At 37.8% G+C, this 13,127-nt stretch overlaps 1 protein-coding gene across 1 annotated transcript in view; it reads right to left on the reverse strand.

Moving 5' to 3' along the window:
* SVEP1 (sushi, von Willebrand factor type A, EGF and pentraxin domain containing 1) overlaps window positions 1–13,127 on the reverse strand; it is a 166,670-nt gene that overhangs the window by 61,950 nt on the left and 91,593 nt on the right. The window contains exons 17-22 of the mRNA XM_046663234.1: window positions 10,615–10,776; window positions 9,145–9,306; window positions 3,705–3,866; window positions 3,210–3,301; window positions 1,739–1,835; window positions 24–137 (exon numbers count right to left, since the gene is read on the reverse strand). Of these exons, the coding sequence (XP_046519190.1) occupies window positions 24–137; window positions 1,739–1,835; window positions 3,210–3,301; window positions 3,705–3,866; window positions 9,145–9,306; window positions 10,615–10,776 (789 nt within the window). The remainder of the gene's footprint in view (window positions 1–23; window positions 138–1,738; window positions 1,836–3,209; window positions 3,302–3,704; window positions 3,867–9,144; window positions 9,307–10,614; window positions 10,777–13,127) is intronic.

Genomic DNA, 13,127 nt, shown 5'->3' on the forward strand with positions numbered 1-13,127 from the left:
TACGAACAAGAAACTCCCCTTACCTGTGTAACCCGATGGGCATTCACAAACGAATTCCCCAACTCCGTCTTTACAAATTCCACTGTTCAGGCATGGCAGCAAGCTGCATTCATCAATGTCTATCTCACACTTTAAGCCTAAAAGGCAAACCAAACACTGAGGAACAACCAAAGAGAAGGATTCACAGCAACAGAACCGTAATCATTTACAGGTAATTATCCCAATAATCTGAATTTACAGGGAGTGGTGGTGGTGAAGGAAAGGGCAATATTTGTTAAGCGCTACCATCCAGTTAAATATTTAAAGAATGTACTGCCTCTTTCTAAACAGATTTAAGATTTCCTTACAAGGATACATAAAAGATAGCAAAGGATCCCAAGTTAGAAGCAGGGGGAGAAAGGGAAACCCAGAAGCATAAAATGGAGCCAGAAATTAGTTTAATTTCAAAGTGATAAATATAAAGTCATATATATTTGCTCCCAGGGTCATTTGGCTGAGGGGTGGGGGTGGGGCTAAAGCGTGCCAGAGCTCAGCTCATACACCAGGTGTCCTAGAATGGGGCTGCGTCTTCCCACAGGGTGCACACAGACTATCTAGGGGCCAGCTCCGCCGGAAACCCACATTCTTCGTCTATACCGCGGGGTCTCAAATGCGGCCTTTGGGCCAACAGCATCAGCCATCACCTGGGAACGCGAGAGAAACGCAAATTCTCAGACCTTCCCTAGACCTGCTACTGAATCAGAAATTCTGGGGTTGTGGTCCAGCAATCTCTGTTTTAAGAAGCCCTCCAGGTGATCTTCATGCATATCAAAATTTGAGAACCATTATCCTTTATTAAGCTCTTTCTCGACCACCACTCGTTTATAAAATTTTAGGACAACATCCATTATTTCTTATGAAATGTCAGGACAAAAATTTTTATAAAAATTGAAACACATAGACACACACATGAGCAAGCTGAAATAAGTAGAATGCTAGTATTCTTGAGAGTCCTGGCTATGTTTTGTTTTCCAACTGTCCTTTTGCTTATTTTGTGATGAATTCTTTTATTCAAATACCATTTTTTCTCATTAAAAACATTTTCTGTTGGTTGCACAAAATTCGAAAAAATGCAGAAGCAGCCTTTCTAGAAGAAAACAGGGAATTATTTTTAATAAATTGCAATTTTAAGATAGAGTTCACTTCTCAGAAATTATATTTCTGGACTGAACTGGAATGTAAACCGAATTGCAAGAAAACATAAATTCTTACATAATTCCTACATAATCAAGTCCAAAGCCATATTGTTTTTCTAAGCAAAGCTTCCAGAAAACAAAGCAACAAATCATAGCTATTCACATAGCCATTCCACTAAGTGCGAAGCAAATGAGAGACACTGGTGTTTGTTCAAAAATGTTTATGCTGGACAATCTGTTCTATGTTAAGTGTCATGCATTTAATTTGTGTTAGAACGAAACCCCAGACACGGCCTCCGGAAGTGTATTCCAATTTAAACTGTGAATTACGATGTGACTTTTTCATAGAGAAAATGATCATTTTTCTTTCAAAATATGCAAAGAGAATTGTCATTTGTAAGATATGTATACTTTTTTCACCTATTGGTTTATCTTGTTCAACCAATTTTGTGTGCATTGATACAGTCTAATGTCTCTTACAGGGTTTATTCCAAAACTTGATAGTGCAAGTCACAATGATTTCTTATGAAAAATACATTAAAATTTGCCTTCCTCCTCGTTACCTGTATATCCACGTGGACAGAGACAAACGTAACCACGCCCAAGTTGTTGGCAGGTTCCACTATTGTGGCAGGGGTTTAAGAAACATTCATGGAAAACCTACCAGTGGCAGAAAGAAATTGATCAGAGACAAAACACTCTATTCATTTCAAAGCAATCCTGACTAGGGAGTTCGAAGGTCTGCAATAGTAGACAGCTGGTTCCTGTTTCCTTGAGTTGGCTGGACTGCTGCCTGCATGACGTTGGTGTCTGCCATATATGGGCACAAATGATATATATTATTCTTGAGTGGTGTTCTGGTAAACCCAAGCAGTGTTTCTAATGCTGACTGCATGGCAGACTCCATTTGAGGTATTTTTAAAGTATACTAAGGACAGGGCCCCAACTCAGACCAACTGGGGAGTTGGATCTGTGCATCATTTCTAAAAGTTGGCCAGCGGATTCTAATCATTCTTCAGGGTTGATAGTCACTGCTATAGAGGTTCTTACAAATTTCTGTGTCCACTAGGCTCAGTTTCAAATATGCCTTACGAAGCTCTTACAAGTTAGTATCTTTGGACGAGGCTGTAGGAAGTTGAAATAAGACATATAACCTCATTATCCTTCTTAAAAATACTTAAAGCCAAGGTATTTATCATGATATTGCACAAGGTGAATTCAGAGTAATGACTGAATCTACCAAAATAATTGGTCTTTACTAGTCTTTAAAAAAAGGAAAACAATTATTTGAGCTATGTTCATGAGTTATGTTTCTTAATTTTTTTAAACTCACACCTTATTCCAATAAATGATTTTTTTTCCTGGCAAAAAAATTTAAATAAGGGCCTGGTCCCATGGCCAAGTGGTTAAAGTTCCGCGTGTTCTGCTTCAGTGGCCTAGGTTCATGGGTTCCAATCCTGGGTTCTGATCCCAGGTGCAGACCTACTCCACTCACCAGCCATGCTGTGGTGATGTCCCATATACAAAAAGTAGAGGAAGATTGGCACAGACGTTAGCTCAGGGCTAATCTTCTTCAAGCAAAAAAAGAGGAAGATTAGCAATGGATGTTAGCTCAAGGGGAATCTTCCTCAGCAAAAAGTAAAAATAAAAATAAATTAAATAATTTTCATGAAAGTTGAGTAACTCTTCCTGCCAATCAGAAAAGGCATTTGGCTAAACCAAATGCCCTTATTCAAATAATGGGTATGCTTGTGGAATGTGTTAATTATTAGTGAATCAAAAGGCTCCCCACATCTACACATTTTCTATGTCAGACATTCCTGGGAAAAACTCTCATTTTTGGTACTTTGAACTCCTAATGCTACATTTTTTGAAAGTTCTTATCACAAGTAAATACAATTATTCATTGATAATATTCATGAGTCTTGATTACTTAACTGCTCTGGTAGTTTTCTTCTGTGTGACATGCATAATGACAAATTGTCTTCCAAATATTCCACTAGATAAAATTTTATACTTAGAAAATGGACTTGCCTGACTGCTGACTTCATACTTCTTTTTGATATTCCCAGTAGAAGCAAGTGGCACTATACTTTCCTCTGCTGCTGAGAAAGTTGAACTAAAACCTAATAAAATTAATAGGAAAACATTAGAAAAATATATTAGTGTGGTAGATATTGCCAATAGCAGACCCTATCTAAATACTATGGTCAAGATTCTGGTTCACAGAGTGGGTAAAGCCACATATATTTTGTTTTAGTAATACTAAAAAAAGAAAGCATAGAGATGGATGGGAAATGTCTTTAAATCCTAGACTCTTAGAAAGAAAATTGGAAGTTATCAAGTTCAGCATTCCCAAAACAAGAATCTTTGAGACATTGTCATCAAAAAAGGCGTCAAAAGGACAATTTAACAAGTCTAGACACTCAAATCCACTGAAAACAGTAATATTCAGAATTGAAGCTACCACAGAGATAAGCAAAAGTCTCCAACTTGGGATTATGTAAGAAATGAAGTGTAACATCTTACTGGAACAATCTGTGATGGATCTGGCACCAGTGATGGTTGTAGTTCCATAAAAGGGACATGATAAGCAGAAGGATTTCCCTGGATTGGGTTGGTAGTAGTCTTGAGGACAAGGATAACAGGGCATTAACCCAGAACGAGAAAATTCTCCCACTGGACAAGGTACTGCAAAGGTAAACACAAATCATTTGTGCATATGAAGCAACATACTCTACATTTACAAGAAAAGCATTAACCTTTGGTTGTAAGAAAGCTACTGAATTGCTAATATATTCTCTTGCACATATTTAATACCTATACCATTTTATCACCCAGACAAAAATGGTGTTATTTTCTTCCTGTCTTTAACAACACACATTAACTCAATAAAAATGAGAATTGCCCATATAACATTGTATTCTTCTTTTTCCACTTAACATTGTATCATAAGGATTTCCCAAATTACTCTCCAAATTGTTAAATAACATTGTTTTTAATAAATAAAATATATATTATCTTCCCACTGACAGATCATAATCGATCTCACATTTCCTCCACTATTAGACATTTAGGTCATTTCCATTTGTTTGTTATTATAAATTATGCTGACATGAAATTTTCTACATAAACCGATTATGATCTGTCAGTGGGAAGTTAATATATATTTTATTTATTAGGTCACAATCTAAAACCCCAGCCCAAGGAGTTAGTCATAGGTTGTCTACCCCAATTCCCTCTACCAAATACAACCAAAACTCGTTGAAGAAGATCCTGGCTTATGTTAAGTTTGAAGCTATTTTCTTATTTGGTTAATATTCCATCAATTATTGGCAAGACAACTTCAGATTAGGTTAAATGACAATGTTCAACTGGGTGTTGTTTACAAAAAGCATGTCTCACACAAAATGACATTAAATGGTTTAAAAGTAAAAAGAAAGAACCTGCCCAATAAGTAATAGACAAATACAGGAGAAATAAAAATTTCTGATAGACATGAAAAAAAAGCAACTTTGTTTATCATTAAGATGCAAATTTAAAAACTAATGCAATTCTATTTTCACCTTCAAATTGAAAAACATTTAAATAATCATTGTCAATGCTGATGAGTATGCAGTAAGAAGAGCAATTTCATATACTGCTGATAGGACTGTAAATCGGAACTTTTATTTCTTTTAATGATTTGGCATTATGTATTAATGGCCTCAAATTTTTCCTGTCTTTAGATCTAACTATTCAACTACTAAAATTCAGCTGTTATCCCAAGGAAATAATAAGTGCTAATTTACACAGGTTTATGTAGATGAATTCAGGTGGAGTGTACTCTTTCCTTGTGTGAACTGGTGTCATCTGTGTGAGCCCTGAAGCTATTATAAATTGAGAAAACTAATAAAACTATGAAGACTTGTCTGCATAAATTTAAGTATAGAAGACAGAACATAAGGAAGTAGTTACTCAGGATATCAGCATACTTATCATTTAGGTTTTGGATTCTTGATAATAAAAATTGGTAAAGCAGAAATAATTACCAACATGGTTGAAAAATTTAGAGATGCACTTGGGGCTCCAGGGAGCAGATACTCCAAGTAGTGCATCTTTTTTTTATTGGTATGACAACAAACATTAAATAAACAATAAAGCATCTGTGGTCATCTCAAAATGTTTAGATCAAAGTTCTTATGCAGAAACAGCCAGCCAAATCTTTTGCGAAAGAGTTCTTTTACAACCCGAACTGACAAAAAGTCAGGAGTTGAATCAAGAGATGGCAGAAGATATCATAGCTACTAACGCTTATTTAGAAAAAAATATTTCTTGTGGCTACATTTGTTATATTCATGAAAAGTTTTAAACTATAAGTATCTTTGTTTCACCAAGCATAGATTAATCTGCTCTTTGTCACTAGATCTCAGAGTTATAGACAGGTCTTTGCACAAACATATTTATAAACTTGTTGCTTTCAAAATGAGTTTTCTGAATCTCGAGTTTCCAAAAAAAATGATTGCTCGTTTGGAAAAGATACCGTCTAAACAGCTAATTAAAGTAGTTAATTGAAAGCAAGAATCTTCCACTGGTAAAGGTATAAATCTTCTGTCTGAGAGAATATCTATGAGAGTGTATGATATGGCAAAGATATAAATTCTGTCATGGAAACCCAAGATGCTATAATGAATTAAACTGTGTTTTACATATAAGCTTTTTCAGCACAATCTTACCCTCAAAAAGAAAAAAATGACTACGCCCCTAAAAACTGACAGAATGTCAAAAATTACGCTAAGATATAATAGCAAAAACTTAAGATTAAAAATCATTTAGCTGGTTGGCTTCTCAAAACAGCCATCACGTTGTTGTGATGTGTATACTTCACTTTTTGGCATAGAAAGTGTAAAATAACTTTTCACGTGAAAATTAGTTTAAATTACAATCCAAGGGCAGACAGTTGTCATCAGAAATATGCTTTCCAGGAATGGGCAATCAGCATTTAATGCATTATTTATACATGCACTAAATATATATATATGGAATAAATATATATATAGCATGTGAATGCATAAACAGACACACATAATAATAGCACTATCTAGTACATAATACAGTATTACACACGCACGCATGCATACATATTCAATCCTAATGGACTCATTTCATAAGAAAATAGAGGAGAAAGTTTCATTTTGAATCTTGGCCAAAGAAAATTGGTTTCTGAGTCAAGAAAAATGGGACAAAATCCTTCTAACTTCTTCTATTGTAGAGCGAGAGGGAGAAAGAAAAAAATCTAAGTATGTCAAAAGTGATATTAAAATAGAATTAAAAATGGTGCATAGAAATGACCAGGGAAAAATGTAATCCCACATATCTGTTCCTTGACAGTGTTAACACATACAGCCCTGGAGCCAGTGGATTTCGCCCTTCAAATGGGTTTCCTAAGACAAAGTCAGGGATCACAGTCTTTCATCCTGAGTCTCCTTTTAACTTGATCCTTGAGGGTCAGGGTAAGAAATGTTGTCATCCTCGTCCAAAAATAATCTTTCCTAATCCTATGGGACCACATGTGAAGAACACCATCACCAAAAAATCATTGTGAGATTTATTCTTCAGATACAAATAATTTTAAAAAAATGAAAAATTTCACACTCTTGAGTTTTTAACCATACACCCAAGAATGTTCAATATCCTAAGTAGTGATAAAAAATGAAATGTATAAAGCATATAATATTACTTTAATACAGTATTCTACTTAAATATAATTGCTGTGCCAATTAATGATATTTTAAGTTCAACATGTTAAAGAATGCAAAAAATAACAAACTGTACATGCTCATAAAAATAAATCAATACAAAAAAAAGAAAACAAGAAAGAGAGAAAGGAAAAGAAAGAAGTTTAAAACTAAGAAAAGAATATATAAGGGACTGTTTTAGAACTCAAACACACTTAAGTTTAAAGTGAAATGGTATTTATCCAGCACCACAGGAAAGAGTGTTGAGTTCTGTTATTCCCAACTCTCACTCGTGGCAAGCAGAATGTGGTTAAACTTGTGCTAGGAATATCAGGACAAATGGGGCAGTTACCAGAAATTTAGAGACTTTCTGGGAAGTGTAATTGCTTAATTGCAATAATTTCATATTAGACAAGCCTCAAGGCTTATTTGGAAAGCTAAAGGAAAAAAAATTGTCAAATATGAATTTGTCTCCCCGTAAAAATTCTAGCTGCTTTTTGTGGTTGGAGGGAGAAAGAGAAAAAAGCAGAGAGAGACAGAATCTTTTACTGCAGACTTTCTCCCAAAATTAGTTTGTGTATTGGCAAAAATAAAAGAGTCTTTAGTAGACCTTAATGTCGAGCCGTGTTGGATTTTTACTTTAAAAAATCCAAAGCTGGTATTACACAACAGACATAGTTTATGAGTTTCAATTAGGTTCCAGTTAAATTCTCTTCTCAGCTCTTTAGTGAAACATGAGGTCTATGAATGCTACTTGCCCAATTCCTTAGGTCCAAAAGACTTTCATCTGCTGTGATCCTACTAGACTGAGATAATTGAAACAGACAGAGTATATAAAAGCCTGTAATTCACAGTATGTTTTCCCTGTTTTCTCCCTGCAGCCCTTAACTTATGAAGACTACATCTCCCAAGATAGAGCGCTGGACACTCCCCTCCCCATACCACACAAAAGTATCCTACGAAGCTGTTTTCTAAGAATGCGTCTCTACCTGGATGTGGATGTATATATGATTGGAGTGTAGTGAGGGTGGGAGGGGTGGGTGTGTGTGTGTGTGTGTGCGCACGTGCACTTATAGCTTGAGAGAAATGGGGAAGCAGCAGGTTGGTTTCTTAAAAACAACACTCTTTCAATAAGGGAACAGCTTTTAAAATTTCAGATTGCCATGGATCTTAGGTTTTTAAATAAAGGTATAGAGAATGGAGAGGATACATAATTTTTTGAAAAGTTATCTTTCCGCGAGGCATGCTTGTTCTGTTCCCAGCAATGTAGCACAGGTAGGCCAACTACTTTTTATTTTTAATCCAGTTCTGTTGACTTTGCAAAAGGGTTGCAGTTTTTTGGAGTTTTGGGCAGCAGGCTGACCTTGACTGTTCGTCCTAGTTTCACTGTCATTCTAAGATTTTATGTCTTATTTTTGTTTACATCTTCCGGTTTTTACAGTGCTGCAAAACTGTACTTGGTAGGGATGTTGGAAACATTTGAAAATTGTAACTCTAATCTTTTTATTTCTATGTAAACCAGTGGTTCTCAACATGTGGTCCCTGGACCAGTAGAATCAGCATCACTTGAGAGATACTTAGTTAGAAATGCAAATTCTCAGGTCCCACACCAGAACCACTGAATTAAAAACTCTGTGTTTTAACAAGCCCTCCACGCTGACATCTGAGAACCCAAACTAGTGGCTCTCCACTCTTCCTGTCACTTTAGAATCACCTGGAGGAACTACAGAAGAAAACCAAGGCCCAGACAAGTTAAATCAGAATGTCTATGGGTGGAGATTGGGCTTCCAGTTTTTACAAAATACTGACGCAAATGTGAAGATGATTCTAATGTGTAGCGAGAGTGGATAACCACTGATCCAAATCTTCAAACTGTAGGGAATGAAACGTCATAATTCACAGAAGGTATTTTTAGAGTTTCAAGGAACCTTAGTCAGGATTTCATTTTATAAATGAGGAAACTAAGTTCCTGGTTGAGATGGATTTCTACCATATCACGAAGTTTATTAATGTTGGGACCTGGGACCAAGTCTTGTACTTTTGTGTTCCAAATAACACATGCACAGTGTTTATATCGCTAGTGTTTATACTTCAGTATTGACTGGCTGAATAAAAGGCAGCTCTCCATAAAGAGACAGTTATTTACATTCTTTGCATACAGTAGACATATGGTTTTACTGAAAATATTTCACTGCTCCATGCACAGAACCTAGTAGGTTTGGAGAAATATCAGTGTCTAAGGGTTTGATAACCTCCACAAGCAGCAATGTCCACGGCTCCCCTTTTCACAGTTGAAGTGTTTTCTGGGCAGAAGAGGCAGCTCCGGGAACCAAATGCTGGCTGATAACTACCCAGCGGACACGATTCACAGGTTTCAAGCCCATTTGATGAGTAGGTGCCTTGTTTACACTGAGCTGAAAAGAAAAACGTAATATAGTTAATAACGATGACATTAGCTGTACAAAATGAGCACCGTGTAGGATAGGCGCTCATTTTAGGGTATTCCAATTTATTTAGGACAGAATGAAGGACACGAAGAACTCAAAGAATACACATTATATTTTAGATTTCCCCACGCTTCTATACATGAATAAGTTTTAGACTCATTTCTAGTAATGTCTGTTATCACTTAGCACTTAGTGTTTGACACATAGAAAGTATCAATAAATCGTTCTTGAGTGAAGTTAGAAATAGGCATTTCAGAAAGGCTGTACACAGGGAGCTTGTTCTTGTTCTGGTTCTCGTCTTGTACACTGTTCTCTTGAGTGACCAAAACAAAACCCCAAATAGGGCTCAAGCCTCATAGCTACACTGTCACTCTTGTTGCTCTAAATAAGAACGGGCCCTCCTGTCTGCCCCTACATACAGACACCATTTCATTTGAGGGCTGGTGGAGTAGAAAGTAAAAGTAGTCTTAGCATCAGACCCAGAGAGGTTAAGCAACTTCCTAAAATTCACAGCAATGGTTTTGCAGCAGAGCCCACAAAGGACGAGGGCCAAATTCTCAGACTCCCAGCGCACCATCCTTCCCTTCTGCCCTTGTCCTCCAAATGACTCTCATGTTCAGCATTACTAACATTTTTTAATGCACTTCCAATCACCTAGAACTGCTCTCGGGTTTGTTTTTTTTTGCCATTAAGCATCTACACCTGCATTTGCAACAACAGCAGGAAGGCACAATTTTGAAATTCCTTCTTTTAGGTATGTCTTACTCTAACTTTAATTATGAAAGAAAACGTTTCCATCAGGAATGCTCATTGAGAATAACAGTAAAAACATTTTGAAACCATTGAATATTTTAGTAGCAAGAATAAGTGCCTATGCGCCTGTAGTTATTCATTTCCAAGTAAATGGAGAGTTTGATTTCATCACACCAAATATTATTCTAAGAAAAACAATCTAATGATTGCTAAGAGTCATGAAAGTCCTTTCCACCGACTGATGTGAGATTCAACCAAAAATCCAGTCTAATTGATGACTGTGGATTGGAGTTACTGACAGTGGGGTTTGACTTAGGGCAGTGCAATGTTTCCAAAAGGGAAGATAAATGGACTTCTTATAGTGGGGAAGCATTCAGGTAATATTTTATAGTTAAAAGAAGGAAAAAATAAATTAATGAAATAACTTTCAGTAATGGTCTTATTTCATTCTATCTGTCACTTAGATTTCACAACTGGAAACATAATTGAGGCTTCTTCTGGGCAAAATGTGCAAGTGTCTACCTTTACACTCAGAGCTGCTTCTTGAATGGAGATACTCTGTATAAGTCCCAGGCGGACAGAGTTTGCACTCGAGTTGCCCTTCTTCATCTTGATAGGATCCCATCAAGCAGCTTTCACAGACAGAATGCTCCAGGGAATAAGAGGTTCCCAAAGGGCAATTGACTGAAGAGAAAGCAAACAGGAAACACTGAATGCAGGAAACTTTCAAGGGAAGCAACGGAACACACTCAGTTCTCTTTTTCTAAGGCGTGAAAGCAATAAAGCACGCTTCCAGGCCCTATTGTTTATGGGTTAGATTCTGCTGCCAGAAATTTACTCACAAGCCAGACTTTCCAGAAATGCATTCCTAGAAACTAACAATAGTGGAATTTTTTTTTTTGAGAAAATGCAAATTCTCGTTGATCGAGCTTAGGGCTTATATGATGGGGGCTTTAAAGTGTGAGTTAAACCTATGATAAATCAGATTACCCTGGGAAACACACAGCTAACCAAGAAAAGGCTGCTGGAAGAAAAGGATAAAACAATGAACATTTAGGTTAATCTGAGGCTTTAAGATTTTAAAAATGGCGGGGGCTAGCCTCGTGGCCGAGTGGTTAAGTTCGCACCCTCCTCTTCGGCAGCCCAGGGTCTCGCTGGTTTGGATTCTGGGTGTGGACATGGCACCGCTCGTCAGGCCATGCTGAGGTGGTGTCCCACATGCCACAACCAGAGGCACTTGCAACTAGAATATACAACTATGTACTGGGGGGCTTTGGGAAGAAGAAGAAGGAAAAAAAAAGATTGACAACAGTTGTTAGCTCAGGTGCAAATCTTTTTTAAAAAAAAGTTTTCTTAGCTCTTCCTCTGAATGGTTCCCCTTATGAAACTGACCGCTTTGTCTACTCCAGCATCATTTCTAGAAACCAAAACAGGCAAAGGTGATGAGCCTAAAACAGGTGAGTTAAGTAGATCCCTGTCTCTGCTTGCAGGAATTACTGCCCACAGGCATTTTCAGAACTAAGGGTGTTGGGGAAACAGGCCAATTTTAGGATCTTCCTTCTTTGGAGGTTTGGTCCACTATTTGGCAGGCTGGAGTGGCTCATAAATTCTGAGACCAAAGTGGGACGTTAAACCCACTGAAAAGGCTGCTAGCAAAGATAGTATCCTTATAGAGGGGATGCTTGAAATTAGTACCTACGTGAGTCTGAGATGTTAAAGTGTGGAAGGATTACCTGGGAACTTACTAAAAGTGCAGATTTCAAGCCCCTGCCCCCGAAATGTCAGATGCGTTAGTTCTGGGATGGGGCCTGAGTCAAGATGCATTTTAACAAATACTTCAGGTGATGCTGACAAAGGTAGTCTGAAGACCACACTGAGAAATGCAGAATGTCTATCAAGGTGACTCCTGATTTTTACTCACAAAGCAGGGAGGAAACAGGAGCAGGCTTGGAATGACAATTTTAATGTGCTTTTGCTGGTTGAGTTCATCACACTATGAAAAACCCAACTGAGCTCTGGAAATAGCAATAAGAACAGTTGAGGAAGGTTTTCTGACCAGGACGCAAGATCTTATGCCTACAGACAGACTAACACAAGACTCATGCCATTTGGTTCAGTTGAGTGTAGAGAGTCTGGCTAGAGGAGATTCCACTATCTATAAACGATGACTTATTTGGAAACAGGCTGGAACTGACCCAGTTTGTGGCAGTCTAAAATAGGAGTTAAAAGTTAAGGGGCTAGGGGGAAGGAGAAAGGGGAGTGATTGCTTGATGGGTATGGGGTCTCCTTCGGGGGTGATGAAAATGTTTTGAAACTATGATAGAGGTTGATACTGACCCTGATATCAGTTTCCCCACATTAAACCCAGCATATATGGGGTTAAAACCAAAACACTCATTCCCTGCTTACTCTCTGGCTTCCTGGCTCCAGAATCCACTATGCTCCATGGAGACAGACACCGTCAAGGACAAGCACCTGGACTATCTCCTCCCCACAAAGAGATACAGACTGGAGGGAAAGCTGCTGACCAGCAAGGTCATGAGCTCCCTCCTCTCTGCAAGTGTCTCAAGGCCAAAGACAGGCTGGTGGGAAAGCTCCGACCAGCAAGGCCATACGCTCCCCCTCCCCTACCTAATGCCGCAAATAAAAACCCTTCCTTTTAGCTTTTCGGGGAGTTTGGGATTTCAGCGTTAGCTGCCCTCTCTCCTTGCTCAGCGCTGTGCAAAAATAAAATTCCTACTTTCTTCCACCACACCCGGTGTCAGAGATTGGCTTGCTGCGCAACGGGTGAGTGAACTCACTTCAGGTTCGGTAACAAGGTGATGGTTGAACAACATTGTGAATGAACTAAATGCCACTGAATTGTACCCTTTAAAATGCTTAATTTTATGCCATGTGAATTTGGCATTGGCGTCCTAAGTGGGAATCTTAGCGACATCACCTAACTGTCTTAATGGGTTAGATTCACTGGGTAAATTTTTAGTCTCTCTGGCCTCAGTTTTCTCATCTATAAAAAGCGCTTAATAATAATGGTA

This window comes from Equus quagga, chromosome 1 (assembly GCF_021613505.1).
Source record: "Equus quagga isolate Etosha38 chromosome 1, UCLA_HA_Equagga_1.0, whole genome shotgun sequence".
NCBI classification, from domain to species: Eukaryota; Metazoa; Chordata; class Mammalia; order Perissodactyla; family Equidae; genus Equus; species Equus quagga.